Here is a 21,743-nt window from a genome sequence, read left to right as displayed (position 1 = left end):
GCACAGTAATAAATACAAAGCCAAAAACAATCCCCTCAGACATGGAAAAAAAAGATATCAAGAATCTTTTCTAAATAAGGTCTGTGAAATTGTTTAACCCTGACCTCTCAACTAAATACACTTCTTAGGAAAGATCTCGTAGCAGTATGACAGATTAAGTTCTATTAAAACTGAGTTTATTAATTTTATAATATGCACTGTAACATTTATTGGATAACATGAAGGATTACAAGAGAATAAAAAAACCTGTTAAATAAACATCAAGCCATGCTTTCTCTAGCATTACCTCTGCTTTTGTTAGCTGGCTTTGAAGCTCAATAGACTTACATGTCTCCACCACAGAGCCTTTCAGCAGCCCACAGGAGACCCAGAAGAGTAAGAAAATACAGATGGTTCTGGACTGCTGCCAACAGCCACCAAAATACATGGTCAATATTTTTCACTTAAATGTTCATCACTACTGTGATACAATAATAACAGTAACTGCAAAACAATAAGTTATTGCTTAGGGAAATGCTAAAGGCTTTATTTATTATCCACTCTCCCCAGGAGCTGAATACTTGTGGGATGAAAGTGCTACTGTCATTAAAGAAATGTTTGGGAAACACTATCCATAAATAAACTCTTGGTTCCATGGGAATTTCATGGATTCTGAGATACCACCAGGAGGAGTGTGGGCTAAATGATAAAGTAAAATTATAGTAATAAGAGGTTTGGAAAGCTAGAGAATCTGCTGCAACACTGGAAAGCTATCATTTTCCCTAAATGATAGTAGCCCTTTTTCCTTCTATTCAAATACTTCTTAAGGTATACAGCCTAAAGGACATAATATTTATAAACTGTATTCATATTTATAAAATCATTTTTCTGAATTATTTCTGTAAAGTTGTTTTATGAATTTATAAGGTGTAGTCTTCGTCCACAGAGAATATCTGTCATGTTTGGCTGAAATCTACTGCAACTCTCTGGAGATGCTCACAAACCGCATTTTTAGTCTCTTGAGAAATTAAAATATCAAGTCACATGATAACCATATGCCCCCTAATTGGAAGGAAGGCCTTCATTTTCGAAAGGTTACTCATATATGAAAAGATACTGCTCTGAACACAAAATCATTTGATGGCATGTATAACAATAAGATGTAATAGCATGTAATAAGGAAAAGCACACCCAACTTTTGCGCTTGTCACCATTTTCCTGGGAATGTTACAACTCCAAGGGCTTTTCATGACAGCTCCACCTGCTGCCACACCACAAGCACCATGAACCATCAGAAAAATAGTTCACAACAGTAAGACACTGACAACCACACTACGACTTTCATGTAAGCGTGCTGTCCTGAGGTCCTAAGAAACAAAGCTCAAAACTGTAACTGAGTGGGAGCTTCCCCTCAGAAAGAGTCTCTGATGAAAAATACAGTTACGCCAAAGCCAAAATATTTTATGGAAGATATTTTTCCTCAGATTTTCTCAGATTTCTGTTCCAAAACCTGAAATAAATGTGTATAGTTGCCTAGTTTGACTTAATTCTGACTACTCTGATTTTCAGAAATTACCTGAAATATTAATTTTCAAATGTAGTTTCTATTGGGTTATCTTGCTTCTTGGGGACAGTGGATCAGAGGCCTGGATGCCTTTGCAGATGCCCTGCTCTCCTCTAAGCAGGACTCATGCATGTTTTGGTAGAATCATGTCAATAAATTAAATCAGGGAACATTTTGATTTAGAAATGCCTTAAGTTTTACTTGGAAATAAAATGGTGAAACTAAATGTTCCACTGCTTTAAAATAACTTTTAAATCCTTTAATTCCTTGAACACTTCTCATACGTTAACTTTGACCCTTACTGGGAACTGAAACAAATATTAAGCACTTTCTACAGGACCATGGATACTTACTTACCACATAAAGCTTTGTGCTGTCAAGAGGATAAGACTGATTGTAAAGCTCTCCTTTCAAAGTTCTTGCTTTATTTGGTTATAATCTATTAAAATTACATTTTTCAATCCTTGTTTTTTCATTACTTTGTGGACCTATACTATAAAATCAGTAAGTTTGTTACTATTCTCAAGGACCTAAGAGTCTGCTCTGTTTTCACTAAACCTGGGTTTCAGTTACTCTAGATGTGGAAAAATATTACACATAGACAAAATTTATACATATATATCGACATGTATATACTCAAACACACAAAGAAAATATAGTACTTACACACTTCTATATAAAGAAAGAACAAAGGTACATACAACACTTGAACATCCTCTTCCATCACAATATACATCTAAATATTATGTAGAGGGAATTATTGCAACAATGCTACAATTTCTTATACATTTACTCTCATAATGTAGGTCTTAAATTCTTCTAATTTGATTTCTTTTTCAAATTTCCATCCACCTTTGTGGATGCTCCCGATGTGATCTGTGTGCAACACTACATCTTTGAACTGTATACCATGTGCACTATATTGTAATCAAAGGGAAGAAAATGAAAGATCAAATGCTGCTCCTACTCACATCTGCTCAGAGGGCAGTGGCTCTTAACTGCAGAAAGAATCCAGAAAACTTCCCAGATTTGTGAGCACAGATAACTCACCCTACAGCTTTGGACTTCTCTAAATGCAACAGAAGCCTCCAAGTAAGCCTTGAACGTAAATCTGCATATAAATCCAATGCTCGTAACGGATTAAATTAACCTAAATCTTTACCATTTTCTCATCTCTTTCAGAATTTAGGAGAAAACGACAATATAGACTGTGATTATACAGACTTGGAATTCCATACATCTCACTCAAGACTTAATGCATATGTGCTTTAAATCATGCCCTATTTAACACTTGTGATTACACAGTTGACCAAATTCCCCCCAGAAAATGTTTCCACAACCTCTTCTAGTCATCTCTCAGACATATTCTGCAACATTTTTCTTCTACAGAAGAATAATTTGCTTAGCTAGTGCTCCTTACAGACAGCTGTCATTTCTGTCCCTACAGCTAAAAAGTAACCCCTACTTTTAAACCAGAAGATTTGGAAGATTTACCATTAACAAATATATGCACACACTGGAAATCAAAATAGTTTCAGCTCATTTACTATAAAAAGATAATAAGCTGTGTCCTACCTATGGTGGTAATAACAGTGCCAGCAAAGAAGAAGGAACTTCCCAAGTCCCAGTGACTGTTCTGAGTAGATGTGTTTCCTAAAGGTATGATTCCTGCATTTATTGCTGCCACTACTTGCTGCAAGTTTAAAAAGATTTTTGTCAATATTCATGAAACAATTAAATTAATATACATTACACAGTAAATTGATTAAATCACTTATTTAATTCAGGCAATAAACCAGAAAAGGATCAGCGTTGCTCTGCTCCATTTTTATCATTCAGTCAGGCTACAATTTAATCTTCAGCAGACACCCTAAGCACTTCAGCACACAGCAGAGCAGTAAACTCCAGACCATTAAGGAGAAGGCAAAAGCCGCAATATCAGTAACAGCATCACCTTAGCTAGATGGCAAACACAATTATTTTTACTGTTGCAACTATTTGGTGAAGAAAAATATGCATTAGACAAATATTCACAATGAAATTTTCCCAAAGTATTCCTCTATTGAGTTAGGCAAGCAAATGTACTTCTTAAAACACAGCCATTTTAAAACTCAAGAAAAAAATGTCCATGCATTGTTTTGTATCAAATAAACTCCAATTAATTAAAACACTTTTGTAGAATGAATAATTCAATAATTAAAAATGAACAGTTACACTTACAAACTCCCACTATATTAATAAAAAATTCAGTCAAATATCAAATGTGTGTAAGTTTATACAACTATATACTTCATAAATGTCATTCTTGAAAAATTCCATTCTAGGAGCTGAAATGAACAAGCTTGCCACTAGTGACATTTTCATACGACTTGAGAAATATGAAACACTTCCTATTTCAGCAGTGTCACCTACTGTAAATTTTTATCACAAAAAGTACTCCTGTTTAGTCATATCTCTTTGGCAGATATATACCAGTATTTCAGTTAAACAGTACACAACAAGAAAAAGTATTAAAGAATTTTTAAACTTGCAATAAGTATTTTCAGGAACGTAAGTTATTATTTCATTTGGAAACTTTAAAACAGGATTTATTTCATAATCATGATCCTTATAATAAGAATTGGTGGCTAACAAAATCACAACAGAGGAAGCAATACTGCAAAGCTAAAATTAATATTTTAACTAACCAATAGTTTCAGCTTGGCAAGTTGTCCAACAATAATTATGCACATAAAGATATTCAGCAATAGGGCAGACCAGAATGGTTTTCCATGTGGGCAGTCTGCTGCAGAGGAACAGTGTTACGCAGTAGCAACAATTTTTTCAATCCCAAAATACATTGATAATTTGCATATGAAAACATACTTGATTTTAAATAGTGCCCTTGGAAGATCTGGACAGAAATTACAAAATACCAGTGCTGGGTTAACCAGGCCATCGATTTTTCATTACGAGATCTCAACTTAAATCCACCCTTTCCAGTTTGCCATTTTCAAAGCTCAGATGCACAAAGTAGCCGTTTTAAACTCCACAGCTGCATCTCCACAGCCACAGGGATCTTGCTGCCACACCGAAGCCATTTGCAACATCCAGGATGGTCAACATAAAGATAGCTGAGGCATCTCTACATAGACTTTACACTGTTTCATCTTCTATACCTTCAACTGTTTCCATTTTAACTTTTTTTTTTTTTTTTTTTTAACAGAAAGGCAGACATCAAAGATGTGGAACTACTGAGGGAGGAGAAAGGATGGGGTAAGGGAAGAGGAAGAGTTTAATTTTCCTGTGGGTTGGAAGAATAAAGCTTCTTCTACATTTGTACAACTTGGCAACAGTAAATAACGCAGCAGTGATACTGACAGGCATTTACATTACTGTAGGAAGGGACACATCAGACTAAGCAGCATGTGAAAACCATCCCTTGTACTGATTTTATAATTTACACAATACAGATATTCCTTTGATTTATAAACCCTAGTGTGCTGCATTATAAAGCCTACCGAATACATTTTGAGACCTGTTTCATTTCAGTGGACTAGGAACTTTCATCACAAGTCCATGTACCTGCAAATGGGAGTATGCTCTCTGGTGAGGATATCATATGGTAAAGTACTGGATCAATATAATTTTATGGGATCATTCATGTTTTATTACAGTTTATTGTACTGGATGAATGCACTACCCAGAGCAAGGCACCTGTTTAGGCAGTCTAGCAAGACCAGGTTTTATACAGATCCAGATGTAAATGTTTTCAGAGCTTTGTATCATCCCTGCCCATTTTTGAAGCCATACTACTTCGAAGTCTTTTATATAAAAGATGTCCCGATCCAAACTGCTCTAAGTTCCATTACAGCTATGCATTTCCCAACTGCACTATACTGTACCTGCAGACTTGCAGGAAAAAAGATACAACTTAATCCAAAATTACTCTGTTGGGCCAGACTTAACAAAACACAACAGATGGCTACAAAAGGCCACCATTATTATGGCTCTGATTTTAGCCAGCTACTAATTAGGAAAAGACTCAGGGCAAGTAGGCAAGTGATGCTTTCTCTTCATACATCCTCCTAGCTAGTGATGAAGCACAGTTTTAGGAACTTTCTGAGTGGGAGGCTGAATCTGCCTCATGGTGTTCAGATTGGTTTGGGTGGATCATTTCACCATGAATTTATCTAACTACTTTTGGAGCTCACTTGTATTTTGGGAGACAAGTCATTCTGTGGCAGTAAGTTCTGCAATTTGTAGATCATTTAAAAAACATTTCCGTTTTGAGATCTTTTTTTTTATGCTTCAAAATAATTTTATAAGTTCTTTTGTTATGAGAATAACATTTTATGTCTCCAAGAAATTAAATTATTTCATGACCTATCAACTGCCTTTTTTCCAAATTATTTTTTCTTATTAAATATTTGCCAATCTAAATAAATCTGTTGAACATTGTATTTATTTTTTTATTGTCAGTATTTCTCATTGACTTTCTTTGTACCTTTACTGATTTACCTTGTTGATTGTTTTAAAGTTTTACTCATAAAGAGCCAGATATGCCTTCATCATCATCATAATTGCTATTATTATTAATAATAATATTTCATTTTATTCTATTTCAATTTTTAAACTGTTCTTATCTCAACTCATGAGTTTTACTTTTTCTTCCTTTCCAATTCTTCTGCCCATCCCACTGGGGGGGCAGGGAGGAGGGAGAGGGTGGCTGAGTGGTGCTTAGTTGCCAGTTGGGGTTAAACCACAACAGTTACTAAGTTTCCAAACACATTCCATTATGCTTTCTTCTGCACTGTTCCCATGTTTGGGAGTGTCCTGGCTTTGACTTTTTTTTTTTTAAGGAGCCAGCCAAAACAAAGCTGCTGCATTATATTCCTTCAGAGTCTTCTGTAAGAGTCTTCTTTACTAAGAAGGATGAGAGTTACATAAAGTTGATGGTTTACTGAGCTCAATACTACCATCTCATAAAGTCTTTGAATGTTGACTGCAGATTTTTTGGGAGGGGTAACTGCATTTTCAGTTCTTTGGATTAGAGGACATTTTTTCTTAGTTTGGTCAATGCCTATGGGCAGATCTTCATTTAAGAGTATTCCCAAGCATAATTTCAAAAGAAAATAATATATAACATAACTTCTACCATATGTACATTTCAGGGCAGCATCTTCCTTCTGACTACATCCACAGCACAAACTTGCCTGAAATATTGGATATTAACATTTCCTTAGCCCAGAATAAAAACCCAGGCTCATGCAGCTGGTTTCCACTAACTTCACTAAGGGCCAGGAGCTCACCCTCATGTTCAAATAGCATGCTACTCATTGTCAGTGCAGTTAGACTGAACTTTTTCTGCCACTTTATTCTTGGTCTTCAGCCTTTTTTCTTGACCAATGCCTTACTTCTAGAGCAAAAACTACCACTTAATTTGTCACAAGTTTGGCATGTCATTCTTTTCTTCCTTAATGATTTCTTTCTGTCACTTGAGCCCTTTGGCTCATCCTAACTTATACAGTAGCAATAGTAACTCTGTACATTTTGAATCTCAAAACAGTTAAAATCGTAAAAACTCTATACAACCTGTGTATTTATCATACATTGCAGCCTGTAAACACTTAGTGTAACTTTAACATGGGAATTTCTTGACTTTTAAAAAATTACTTTGGAGTATTAAAGTTAACTGACAACCTCAGTGGCAATTCTTCTAGTTTTTTATTCCATACACAGACTAAATTCTGACTTAAAAATCAGTTTTATTCCAGCACTACAGAACCAGTCAGCATTAGAATAGGGATGTGGACAGTTTCAGTTCTTGAAATATGTAGATTATTTCACTTGCCTTACCTTCTTCCAGAGCCTTTGTCTGCTAGTTGTTACATATGAGATGACTGAGGACTGAGCAGAGGAAGGGTCACCCAGCACATGGCACCCAATCAAGGCCTCTGTGTGCAATGATTTTAAGACTAATATCATAAGGTTACAGTAAAAGTAATAGGTTTTTCTTGTGTTCAGTTGTCTTCATAATGGTGAAAAATTGGGCTTTTTTGGTAGTAAAGAGAACTGAGATAAAATTTTAAAATATTTAAAAATTTTAGGAACTTAATTCCCATTTTTTAAGTTATGTGGATTCGTAGGCTAGCTCTGTACTGTGTCTTAGGATAGGCATGAGTTGTGTCTGAGTACAAGTCCTAGCTTCTACTACACCCAAACTACCTGGCTTTACACCCATATTTGGGAATAATCTTTAGTAGAGCATCAGAGAAAAAAGGCAGAGATGCTTGAGCCCAGAGTGGATAGACCAGGCATGACCTGCCTTACTTTCAAAAACGGGACCTGAGCTCCAAAAACACATAAGCATTCCATTCACACTGTATTTTTTTGCTTGAAATCAGAACACTGGGAAAAGGACAGTGACAATATAAAATACTATTTTAATTGAATGCCAGCTTTTCATTTCCTATATAATTTAGAAACACTTTCTGGTAAGTACATTGCGCGGTTTTGTATTAACACATCCCTGCATCCACACAGATATCTGTCCGCAGAGGCCACACTGAGCTACCCTTCCAGATTAAGACACAGAATTTTGTGACTTTTTTCCATCAAATTGAGAGATAAAACAGCCTTTCAAACAGCACAGTCTTTTTGTTAAAACAGAAGACAATTCTCCCAGAGGACCTCTGGTCCCCTTGATCCTGCAGGAATTCAATGGAGATCACAGTAGCCAGCCTGTTGGCCATAGAGCTACATCCACCTAGCAGGGGCCCCCAGGGCCGCAGGAGAAATACAGAAAGGTTATAAACTGAGAAGTTTAGCCTCTGGTAGTCAGCTGCTGTCTCACACAGAGATCAGGCAGAAGTATATATATGTTAAACCAGTCACCCTAATGCTCATCGCCTTGTTCCGCACCCGAATACATTCTTTTGTACCACCTTCCAGTCGCTTCACTTTTATGAAATGATGTAACACAATTCTTCATTACTTAGCAAACAACTCTCCAGCCTCCAAAAGCACATGCTTTTGAGCCTTGCTGTTGAAAGTAATTGTAATGATGTTTGTATTCTAATTCTGTGACTCCATGTTTTTCTTTTTGGTTTGTATAACATATGACTGTAATCTGCGCTGGAGACTAGTACCCAACATGCTGAAGAATTCAAGAACTCTTTTCACCCTATGCTCACAATCTAATTGAACTAAAAACATGTAAAAACATACTGAAATACATTTCTATTTCTAAATATGCATTACAAACAGACGATGTGTATAAATCACATGTGTGCGCATACATATATATACATAGATATATATATGTATATACAGTCAGAGAAGAGGGCTTTTCTTTGCTTCTTAAGATTAAAGACTGGAAGAATTATGCAGACAGCTGCTCAGCAAAACTGACTTACTAATGAGTCATATCTGCCACCCTTTCTAAAACAAAAGCTGTCATTCAGATGCATTCAAGTTAGCTAGGTTCTAGGTCCTGTAAAACTGTTCATCTGAAGTAAATGTACCCTTTAAAAGCCCCAACATAAGAAGCAGCAAAAAAAAGTTAGAAATCAACCTGCTTGAACAAAGTGATAAGGGCCATTACAATTTATTTATTATTCTCAGAAAAAAATCGGTATTGCTCTTATGCTCATGAAGGATAAAGACTGTACTTTAAAAAATTCCTTTTGGTTTAACGACCATGTAGAAAACAACTACAGAAAAAGGAGCTGTCCTGTCACTGGAGGGAATGCTCCCAGGGAACAGAAAGTTTGACAAAAAAATTATTTTCTATCAGGAGCTAAGTGCAGAGTCAGAAGAGGGGATCTGGCTGTAAGAGGACAGCAGGAACTGGAGCAACCCTAAGCGATGACTGAATACAACCCAGGGGCTTCTGCAGCCCATCCAGACTTGACCACAGCAGGTGGGTATCTGTGTGGAGGACAGGACTGGATAAGGTTATGACTGAAGGTCTTTCACAGAGATCTTTTATTTAATAAATATTCCTCTGATCTGGAGGGACAGATAGAATTGGAGGGGCTTTACTGTGGAAGGAGACAATAGCATCTGAACATTTATTTCTGACAAGAGCAAAGAAGAAATGAAATACGGGGGTGAACACTACACTTACAGACTCAGCGAGAGCAGAGAAACAGGATCTTACTGTACCAGTTAGGAGTACCTGTATACTTAAAGTTATGAATACATAAGCTCAAGCACTTTGATAGACTTTACTAAGGACAGACACGTGCATAGGGTAACAACACAAACTACAGTTCCTGCGCTTCATGTTTAAACTACTTTCGAAGTCATTCATCTCATGTTGCTTTGAAAACACCATCAATGGGCAGCTCTGCTACTGGTATTTGCAACTTGTCATGAGCTTCATGTCTGAAATGCAGACAATACATTAAAAACTAATGTAATGGTATTTTGGATCCCCAGATAAATAAATAAAATGTGCTGCAGCATCAATTTCTTTTATGCTGGTCTATCAAACTTTTCAAGGCTTTGAGGTTGACAAAGCATAAACACCACTGCTTCCAGGTTAGGATCCAGACATGGGGTAGTTCCTGCTTCTTTTTGGAAAGGCTGGAAGGAATTGCAAAAGGGAGAGACTAAGAATGTTTAGAGTTTAAACTGGTACATTCAAACTCCATCAAAAAGTTCCTGCTTAGAGGACCCATAAGCTACAGCTCACAGGACTGAGAACACAGATAAACGTTGCTATTCAAAGAATACACAAAATTTTATTCAAGCTTAATAGGGTTAGCTAATAAATTTTAAATTTGTCTAAATAAATTTCAGATTTGCCTGAAACAAGATATTTGCATGTGTCTGATTTATTATCCCCAAAAATGATACAACAAGCTCAAATACCTTCTAATCTGTGGGAGGAAAAGAAAGATTTGCACTTCTTTATTTTAACAGTTTTCTACATTATCAGAGAGGTTGTGGCTTAAGGAGCTTATCTGGCTGAAATAAAACAACATATTTGTGAGGATGCAGCAAAATTAGTTTCTTGGAGCTACAATGAAAGTTGTAAAAAACCCTATGAAAAAGACACAAAATCAGCTACTGGTGGAGGTGCAACTTAATGTAGCTAGCTAACTTGAACTTTAAAAATAAAGCCACAGAAAACACATATTTTAAAGTAAAATAATTTTACAAGAAATTAATCTCATAAGGAGCCATGATGACATTCTGGTGATGCCAGTTTGATGAAAGAAGCACAGCTCCCATGTCATTCATAACTGTGTTAGGCATCCCTCAAGAGAGATAAAGAAACACATTTTCCCCCAAGGGAGATAAAAAGAAAACACATTTTGGTCTCATTCACAGTCTAAGAGATGAATGGAAAGAAAAGGGAAAATGCAGCTGACACAAATGTAAAATGAAAACAGGCATGGGACAGGACGTGGAGCCCAGCACAGAGAACTGTTCTCCTCATTTAACCACAAGCCCACACAGAACCCAAAGAGATCAACTTGTGGGATCAAGGTCAATCCAGCTAATCCTGGTGGTTCATCAATTCTGGTTTTTTTGTTTTAAATGCAAGCACATTTTTGTGGGCATTCAGTTTTCAGAAGCCACATGTCCACATTACAATTCTACAAGAGTCCTTTATTGCTGAGACAGCTTGGTGCAGCACCCTGAAAACTTCTTCAGATTTTGAAATGAAGGCTTTATAAGACAAAAGTTACCACAAACAGCACTTGGAACACATTAAGAGATTGTGCTGTTTAGTGCGATATTGTTTTTTCCAACTGTTACGTTGCTAGGGTTTTCAGAATAAATATATTTCAAGGTTTCTACTAAAGGAACCAGAAATTAGGTATGTTCTGTTATTAACTTAAGTTTCAGTGCACTTTTACTTGAAAACTCTTTATTAAGTTTCAGAAATAAGTCACTAAGATAATTAAATAATTCACACCAGCTTGCTGGGACACTTTAGATGTTTAAAATAACTGAAATTTCTCTTATTTCAAATTTTTGTATGTAAAAATTATAAGTCTGTCTATGCAAAAATAATACATTAAATAACTTGATGCTTGGTCATTAAAAGGAAGGTTTTTTCCATTTTTCATTTATAAAGATCAACACTAAACCAAATAACTGCTAGGCAATACATAATTAGGTGTTATTTAGATGAAAAGCTCTTATCTTTTTTTTTCATCAGCTTTCTCCTCAGCAGGGGGACAAATATTTGTCTCTCATCACCAAGACATCCCACAATGTGCAACACTGGTCACATCCTTACCTTCCTAGGCACAACATGAGTTCTTGATGAAGGGGGAAAGCAAATTCATTGTTACTTCATACATCTCATTCCCTCTGTAGAGGATCCTACAGAGGGAGTCAGACGTATGAAACACCAGTAATGACAGCTTTACAAAGTTGTTTGATATCATATTCAGTCAAGCTCACCTGTCCTGAGACAAACACTTAACCCCAGGAGATGTCATGAAGTTATATGGCTGCACAGCACTGCAGGAGGACATGCGTGCAACCTGAACATCAGCAACGTAACCAAAGGTCTCTTTACATTTGCTACTATGCACAGGTGCATAAACACAGGAGGAGATTTTTCTGGGTGCTTGGCAATACACTTTGTGCATCTGAGTTTGGAAACTGTCTTCAACGTTCTCAAACGTTTAGTGGCAAGTTTGCTATAGGGAACAGTCAACACATTAAAAGAGAACTAGAATTAGATTGAAATAATTAGATACAAGTTCTCTAATTAGAGATTTTCTTCATTCTTTAATGCTTATTGTTATTTGCATGTGTATAGCTGGATTACTCCCAGGTTTCTGTCAGCTTCTGCCAACAAAAAGCTCAGTGATGGGGAAAAACCTGTTACATGTGAGATGTAAAATATCCCTAGTGCAAGTGAAGATCAGGTTTATGTATTTTGTCACACATACATAAAATCCACACAGTCCGAACTACATTTACTGTTTTATTCTGTCACCTGACAGTTACTCTGTATTGCGTGGCAGGGCAGAGCAGGCATGGACAGAGAAATCAAAACACCATCCATGATGAATTGTCAAGAGTTCTTCTTCCGAAAGAAGGAATAGTAGTAAAGTGTCTGGCCACATCCCTTTCTACAATTTTATAATATATTAGATATTATATATAACCTTCACCAAATCAATGCTTTCTTATCTGTTAATAACTGAGATCCTTTCAAGACATTTCAACTGAAACTTTAGAAAACAAAGTTTAACTTCAGACTACGCAAAGCTTGCTGATCTGTTGTATCCTCATTAGACTAACCAAGGTAGTGTTTGTATGTTCACAAGCTTCCCTCCTGGGTTATTTCTCTAGTTGTAGATTTAGATATACCACCATTGACTGCTGTGCACTGCCCACCTCAGCACCGTGGTGTACATCATGCAGTGAGCCACTTAATATTCTTGTTAATAGTGACTTCAAGCTACAGCAAAAGGAGTTGAAATTTCCTGGAAAAGTGGCCTCTTGGGTGTACAGATATGCTCTGCGTGACTTTTGCACATCTTAAGTATGGTAGAAGTGCTCACGAAACATCAAAAAAAATTATGTACCTGAAAGCAGGCCTCATACACTGCTGCTGTTCATTACGGGTATATTTTATTATAGTGAGGCCACAAGTCACTGAAGTTTTTTACTGAAAGAGATTTGCAACAATGGAGCATGAAAGTCATCGAGACGGAGAAGGTCATGAAGACCACCACCTCTCAGTCAACACACGAACACTGCTGCTGGACTGGGCTGAAAAGTTCTGAGGAAAATCCAGGTCATTTTTCTGAGGCAGCTGAGACTACTAGACTGTCATCACCAGAGCACTCTGTTGCATTAACTTTGCATATTTCTACACTGCACAGCAGCTCTCCACTGCCCCATGTTTCACATGTATATAAAATATCTGAAGTCTATAAAAGTGCAATTCTCACTGAGTACACCTAGAGGAGTCATACTACTAATGTGAAAATACATAGTTTCAGGAATTCAAAACCCAGGGAATAAAGCTGCGTGTGCTGAAAAGTTGGCAACAGTACATACTGTCATGCCAGGAAGGTTGTTGGTGACTGCTGGAGATAAAATAAGGATGGAGAAGACAGGAAGGGAAAATTCCTTATCCTGTATGCATTTATAGAAGCACACAACTCTGTGTTGTAATCAGTTCCGTGGCAAAGGAAAGATTTTAGGAAACTAGATGGCCCTAGGTGCTACCAAACTGGACTTTCATTCCACTTGTACAATTATTTTAGCTCTATTTGTGCTCTCAAACTAGTCTCCCAAATTTGCTCACCTGACTAAGCTACTGCACGCTGTACTGTCAGTTAGCAGTCTTGCGATAGTCAAGCCTGCTTCAGAGTAAGGATTAAATGGCAGATCAGAAATTGTGAAGACTGAAAAAGCCTGGCATGATAAGCACCTTGAGCAACAACTAGAATGAACCAGAGCCAAACCAGTTGCTGGATTCTCAGAACACTAAGTTCAAAAAGGAAAAGTTTATAATGAATTTCACTGTAGTTTGACTCAAGGTAAATACTTGATTAAAGAAGACATTACAGTCTGTAAGGTCTGTAATTTTCTTCACACACACTAATCATTCCAGCTTCCTACTGCACTAGTACATATTAATTTTCAGTTTTATAGCTTTCAGTGAAATCTTAAATATCATTTACTTTTTCCTCACACACACTATTTATTTTTATTCATACAGACATCCAACAAAAACTGAAGAAACACTGCATTATATTGTAATAGCAGTCAGACATAAACCCAGAGACAAAATATATTCCAGTAATTTAGCTTCTGTGACAAAGGGGTAAGTAGGGAAGAAATATGACCCCATGGTTAAGACAGCAGCCTAGACTTGGAAAAGTGGATTTGAGACTCTCTCTTACCACTGCTTTCCTAATTTACTTTGGGCAATTCACTTAATTCCCAACCCTTAAACAACTTGATGTAATTCATTATCACTTATTCCATGTAAAGAAGGGCACTCAGATGTTCTTGTAGGACCAGTCTCCATATGCCTCATCTCTCCTATAAAGGAGCCTAACAGCACATTCCTACATTCTTCTTCACAGAGAAGCACAAGGGAACAAGGAGAAATTAAGTTTTCCATTTACCCCAACAACAAGCAGAGCAAACTCTTCCCTCAACTATCTCTCATCCACGTGCTGTGGGAGGCTGTGCCACCCCCTGGTGCTTCACAAGCCTGTGTCTTTCTGGTCATGCCAAGATCACTAAGCAGATGGGAGCTAATGCTGATACAGGTATCTGGGCTCTGATAACTGTACTAAAACTGTCATTTATTTTACGCAGAACATCAAATGAGCATGAATGAATGCTGATGAAGTGTTTTTTTATTACCAATCTGTGCTCCTGGGTAAGGAATCATAAATGCTAAAATATGCAAGTACTCCAGAGCAAATTTCAACATTTTTTGCCTGAAGGACCATCTCACAGATGATGTAAGATAATATTGCTTCAAAATTTCTATTTTTATCTTCACAAGTACAGAATCTGACCTAAAAATTTCATATGGGGATATTTATACTTGATACAAGAGATTGTTTTGATCAGAATGTGCTTGTGTAGTTCTCTGAAAGATTATCTCACATTCTGCTGGTAAAACTATTGAAACATAGTCATTACAGAGCATCGAAATTAGTATCAACAGCACCTCCTCAGGCATGCCTAGTCAGGACACATGGAGATAGGAACTGCCTGATAGTCTTTTAAGGGGTAGCAGTTTTGGAACACATTTTAGCAACAAGGTAGGGGAGAAATCACAAAATACAAGACATTTCCCCAGTTTGCCTTTAAAATTCAGAAGCAGTGTGCCACAAAAATAACTCAGTACATCAGAGCTCAGCATTTAAAACTGAAAAAAAAGTAGGTGCCCATGCTGATGCTCAAGGTAGATTGGTCTAGAGAGGTAAAATCAACTTCTAAACTCCAAGCCATATCTGCTGTCATAAACCATCTCCAGAAAGCTTTGCTGCTCATGCTCCGGAGTACCAGAACCCATGCTAGCCAGGGTCTGTATGCCCACCACCCTCTCCTGCTCTCCCCTGTCCCATCTTGGGCTCTGCAGACCCAGACGGCCCCATGGCTACCGTTACTGAAGGATTCAATCCTTGCCAACTCTTGGCTGTTCACTCCCAGCATCCCATCTCATTGTCTCATCCCCAGAACTGATGTTATTTGGCAGCTCCTTGCTGTTCCCCATAGTGCCACTGGATATTCATAAGAACACGGGATTTAAGCTGGAGGGGGCCTCATAAGGCTCTGGATCTAGTTCTGTGCTACTGCAAATAAATATTTCCTATGGCTCTGAGGCAGGTGACCTGCAAGGGTAAAATCATGTTAGTAGGAACACATCAATGTAAATCAGTTGTGGATGTGCCTTTAAGAAGTGGAAAAAACTGAGATTTAAGACCAAACTAGCAAGATCAATAAAAAGAAACATACAGCTGGAAGGAAAGCTAGCTTGATACCATCACGGTAAATTAGAAGTTCTTTAAGGCAACGGATGTTGTATTTTCTTCCTCAGAATTAGGCATTTCAAATATTGACAGACCTTGTAAGGCACAATCAATATATCAATTCCTTTGTGAACTATTAATTATATATATTGCTGATGAATAATCATTTAATTAGCATAATGGGAAGCTTCAGTGAAAAGGCTGTCTACCAAGCGTACCGGACCTAAAAATAGCAATAGCTTTTCAACCATGAGGCTCTGCATGAAAATGCTACTGCTCAACTGCTGGTCTTAACACTTGTTACATCGTCTGGACAATACAGAGCTTTGCCAATGAAGTATGTCCCCTTTATTGCAGCAGTGCTGCCATATCTATTTTATTCCTCTAAGGCACGGTGACAAGGGTTTGGTATGGATTACCTGAATCAGTTCATCAAGCTCTGTTGCATTCACACAGGAATGCTGAGATACAAATGTCTGCTTCTGAATCACAATGGTGGTTTTCTGGGAGGTCTCATGAGGCTGCTCCAGGGCTTTAAATACTGTTGCTCCGATTATTAAATACACGACTACCACCAGAAAAATTGTTGAGACTGTCTTCCATTTCATAACATTAATAGCCGAATCACTTTCCTCCCGTGAAGAGAGCACGGTAGGCTTGGTGGAAAATGATAATCTTGGTTTGGAGTTCTGAGTGGCCGATTTGGGATCCAGCAAGTCAGGTGCCGCCACTGGCAAAACAGAAAAAGAAAGTTAATTTTTACCTCTCGGATTTCGTTAACTTCTTGCCAAGAGATTGCAGAAATTCTGTTGCTTCCAACTGGAATTCTTCAACTGTTGAAACCTTCTCTTAAATCCCATGCCACTTTACAAAAAATCTGCTGCACTGAGTAGTATTATCCATTTTACGTGCATATACAGATCTGCAACATTTTCTATATGCATCTCTCCCCTTACGATATTCAATCATTTCCAAAATTCAGACTTCCACTACACTCTTGCATGTCATTAAATTAGTATAAGGTGGTATTTTGCTGCAGAGATTCTTTACATCTGCTGCTCCCTCAAGCACTGCTAAGCAGCTTTCCAGCTGTGTTTTATCTCAGCATTACAGAAGTAGCAGAAAAATACGAATCCTTCACTCTCTCTCTCACCTATTTTGTCCTGTGCTCCGAGAAATGCTCTCTGAGAACAGTTGCACGATCACTTCCGAACTCCCAGACACAATCATAAAAACAATGCATGGCTCATCATACCGGTCTTAAAGCGTTAATTGCGTATCGATCACACCTTTCATAAAATACCAGTAAAACATATGTGTACTTACTGGAAAAGTCACCCATTTGTTAGAGCGGGTATTTTTATTTACGGCTACAAAAACCCACCGGGTTAAGAAAAGAGCAGCTGAGCCTGTTACCAAGTATCTCGATAACTCATGTGACTACCAGCAACTACACGGGTGCTAAAAAAAAATTAAAAATCCGCCACATCAAGTGCAGGTAAAGGTCTCCTGCGGGAAGATGGCCACAGCAGTTGGCCACACGAGCTATATTTAAATTGTTTGGAATGACAAGTACATTTCGAACGGCCACGCCGCCGCTCCCAGCTGCCGGTGGGAAAAGCCCAGATCTAAATCCAGAGGAAAGTCTCCCTCGGGACGGCGGAGGTGGGACGCGTCCCAGCAGGGGTGGCGGCGGCTCAGGCTCAGGCTCAGGCTCAGGCTCAGGCTCAGGCTCAGGCGCACCCCGCACGCCGGGGGGGGGAGCACCAAGGCAGCCGCCCCCAGCCCGGGCCGAGAGGGGCCCCGGGGCGCCCCGCACACCCCACGCGCGGCGCGGTCACGCCTCCCACTGCCCCGGCCCCCACCCCGCGGGCACCGGGAGGTCGGACACAGCCCCCCCCCTCCGCGCGCCCCGCGCCTTGGCCGGGGGAGCCCCCTCCCCGCCGCCCTCCCCTCTCCCCGCGCGGCCCCCGCTCCCCTCAGAGCCCCCGGGACGATGTCGGGGGCCGCGGCGTCCCCGCTCCCCTCCCGGCCGAGCCCGCCCCGCGCAGCGCCGGCCCGCCGCGGCCGCCGGCGGCGAACAAAGGAGCGGGCACCGGGCACCGCCGCTCCGCCGCCGCCCCCCCCTTACCCGCGGCCGGTGCGGCGCGGCGGGGGGTGCCCGCCGCCTCCCGAGGGGCGCAGCCCCGGCGCGGCGGGCAGCGAGGGCGAGCCCCGAGCCGCCGGCGGCGGGGATGCTCCGCGTCGGGGAGCGGCGCGGGGGGCGAGGCGGCCGGCGGCGGGGCCGGGGCGCGGCGCGGGGCCGGGAAGGGCAGGGGGGAGGGAGGGCAGGCAGGGAAAGACAGCCAGGCGAGGTACAAAGGGGGCCCGGGCCGCCGCGGGGCGGGGAGCATCCGGCGGGTCCCCCCGCGGCCGGGCGCGGGGGAAGAGGGGCGCATGCAGCATCCGCAGGGCTGGGAGCGGGGAGGCGCGCCATTGTGCTCGTACTCACTTCTTATTTACCGACCCGGTGCCCTCTCCTCGCTCCACGGGCAGGCATTTTTTCAGGGCTTGGGTGGATACAGTCAGAGCAAATTAAAAAAAAATTAAAAAAAAAAAAATATAAGAAAGGAAAGAAAGGAAGGAGCAGACCGAGAGGAGGAGGCTGATGGATGGGTCTGGAGGAGAGGGAGCGGCAGGGGCGGGCGGGCTGGCAGCGCGGATCCCGCCGGCTCCCCCCGGCCCCGGGGCGTGCGAGGTGCCTCACGTCGCGCATCGCGCATCGCACATCGCGGCGCGCGTGTGTGAGCGTGTGTGTCAGCGTGTGTGTGAGTGTGTCCCTGCGTGCCCGTCGGCGTGTACGGTGTGTGCGTGTTGTGTGTCTGTGTGTCCGTGCGCGCTCCGGTGCGCGGGGCGTGCGGAGCAGCCCGAGCCGGTGATGCCTTTTGTGGGGCGGCGGGCGGGCAGCCGCGCCGCGGGTTGCAACCCCCCCACACCCCCCCCGCCCCTCCGCGCCCCTTTCTGCGCCGCTCCCCGCCGCTCCCGGCCCGCAGCGGGGTGCGCGCCCCTCCGCGCCCCTCCGCGCAGGCAGCCCCGCAGCCCGGCTGGGCGGCGGACAGATGCTGCAGGGGCAAAAAATGTAGGGGGAAGGCGGGGGGGAGGCAGAGCGGTACCTGCGGAGACCAAGGTCTCGCCTGGAACCGGGCGAGGAGGGAGGCGAGGCGGGAGGGAGGAGAAGGCACCGGCCCCCCCGGCGGCGAGGCAGGACCTGCCGGCGGTCCCCGCTCCAGCCCCAAGCGCGACCGCCTCGCCAGAGCCTCCCCGTGAACTTCTGAACTAGCCGAAATGTCACCGCAGCAGCAGGAGCCGGGGGACAAGCGGGGAGAGCTCGGCCCCGGCCGGGGAGCGGCGGGGGGCTGCGGGGCGAGGCGGCTCCGTCCTCCCGGCTCGGCCTGATGTTAACCCCTGCGCTCTGCAGCCCGGTGTGCTGCTGCTGCTGCAAGGAGTTAACTAGGTGGGATCTGGGAGTCAGGGATGGTAGCTGCTCTCCTATCGCACGCACCGCCGGCGTACTGCCTCCTTCCATTTTAGTCTGACAGATACATCAGAAATGCCGCTTCAGCTGGGGGTTCTGTCGCTAAAAAGCCTGAGATTATTCTTGCTATCTTGGCCACAGGCTAACTCCCCGATTTCCCGGTCGTCTATCGCCTGTGACATTATCCGCGGGTCAGTTGTTCACACTGAGGTGATGAACATCTACACTCACCTCAAAGACAGAAGAGGATTTACCAAGTGAATCCAAAACCTGCTCCCACAACCACTCTCTAAAGAGTCTCTGCAAACACGTTAAAAAATTACTCACCGTAACAAATGGGTATAGGTCACAAGCATTTCAAGCCAGAGGCTCTATCTGTAAAATGGCCAAAGTCAGTCATACATCGGGTGTTTAACGGGCTATAATCCTGCTCAAATCAGCAGCACCATCAGCAAACACTTTAGAAGTCACTTATTTTAACGCTTCTCCATATCAGTGTGACATAATACAAATGAGTGTAATATTGAGTTCCTTAGGACTCCAATTTCAGCACCATCAATCATGCCAATCTTCCCCAGTGTGTTCACACGTCTCCAGGAGATGCAGCACAGGGCAGGAAGCTGCGTCTGCTGTTTCAGTTTGAGCTGTATGTAGCTCATCGCTCCCCATCACCGTGAACCAGCAGAGCAGTTGTCGAGTAACAAGAGCCGTTGGGCCCAGTCCAACAAACCCTTCTGCAAGTAGACCTTCAGTCATATGGTCGACTTCATCGACATAGTCCCAGTCCTCAAACAACACAAGAAAAGTGGAATGCCCGTTCCTGTCTACTGGTACTCCCTTGCTCAAGGGATTCTTGAAGAGAAGAGATTTTCACGCCTGGATCTTTTTTATACCAAAAAAATCATCTTTCTCCCAAAAAGATTTCTTAACCATCAGCCTGTGTAAACCCTGTCTGTTCCTATCTCATGGAAAAGAATAGTTTCACAGGATTTCTTCCAACATCCTATGGGAAAACAGGCATGAAAATTTTCCTCCATGCTGACCAGTGTCTGCATAAAATATTGTGGAAAATAGTACTACATGCCTTTCTTTAGCAATCTAAATATTTGGAATAAGATTTTGTTTTTCCTTCAGTGAAGGAATTATTATTAAAAGCTGAAAAAGGGTCAGACTTATTGCCTGCAATTTGAAATCAGTGGGGAGCTTCCCAATGGCTTCAGGAGGGTTTGGACCAGGCCTTAAATTTAGGCATTCCACCCAACGGGCAGAAACCATTTTGAGATCCACTCCAGGAGCGACTGCATTGGTGCCTTAACTTTAATAGCTGAAGAGCTGTCTCTGTGAAAGTAATTATTTCCAGTAATTGCCTAGTAAATATCTTCAATGTCTACTTTCAGTTGGCTGATATTTTCCACTTATTGTGATCCCAGATGCAACCCTCTTAAAGTGAACTTGAGCTGTGCTTTCTCACTTCTACCAGGGATATAAACACTTCACATACAGCAGGTACCTCTAATGACAGACAGATTCAAATCCAACAGGAAAAACAGTAATTCTTTCCGTGGTGTACAACAAAAACTATTGTGTATAGCAGCTCCTATTTTCTGAAGTTATACGCATATATAGCGCCTGCATTTATCCTGTGGAGCTATGCCCTCCAATATTTTTATTGTAATGTATACCACACATTGTTTGAATATTGTGTGTGAGCATTTTGCTCTCAAATTTGGAACTGACATTCGACAAGTTTGACACATCAGGCCTGAACTTTGCTAAACACACTCAAATGCAATGTATCACTGACAAAACATACCGCCACCGTACAACATGGGCAAGATTAAGTAGTAGCAAAACGAGCTACAACACAGCGCTCCAACCTTGTAAGCAATTGGACTTGCTGCCGAGCCACAGAGATTTATCTTAACAAACTAAAAAAAAAAAAAAAAAAAGCGTATAAGATTAAGTATATGCAATTTTGTATTTTTCGTGGTAACATGAGAAAGACTCACAAAGTACAAGACTGTCAAATGTTGTCTAAAAATGTATTGGTGTGAGTTTGGGATGGCCACATTTCTCACAGACAGTGGCTGCTGGAAGCTGCTCAACTCTTTGAAATGTTAAAGGTAGGCTCAGCTGAGAGAGACGGGCATGCAGCATGCAGAGGAAGTCAAAGTTGCACAATAAACATAGCAATCACATATTCATACAAATAACAGTTGTA

The 21,743-nt window shown here is 41.2% G+C and overlaps 1 protein-coding gene across 1 annotated transcript in view; it reads right to left on the bottom strand.

Moving 5' to 3' along the window:
• The window catches only part of KCNK2 (potassium two pore domain channel subfamily K member 2), a gene marked incomplete at its 5' end in the record, with an annotated part of 74,578 nt that extends 57,833 nt beyond the window's left edge, over positions 1-16,745 (bottom strand). Inside the window, 2 exons of the mRNA XM_074899585.1 lie at positions 3,119-3,236; positions 16,428-16,745. Coding sequence (XP_074755686.1) covers positions 3,119-3,236; positions 16,428-16,745 — 436 coding nt within the window. The remainder of the gene's footprint in view (positions 1-3,118; positions 3,237-16,427) is intronic.
• Positions 16,746-21,743: the final 4,998 nt, after the last annotated feature.

Source organism: Athene noctua, chromosome 1 (assembly GCF_965140245.1).
Source record: "Athene noctua chromosome 1, bAthNoc1.hap1.1, whole genome shotgun sequence".
In the NCBI taxonomy this organism is placed as follows: domain Eukaryota; kingdom Metazoa; phylum Chordata; class Aves; order Strigiformes; family Strigidae; genus Athene; species Athene noctua.
Note: the sequence above shows the minus strand (reverse complement) of the source record. Positions and strands in the feature narration are given on the sequence as shown.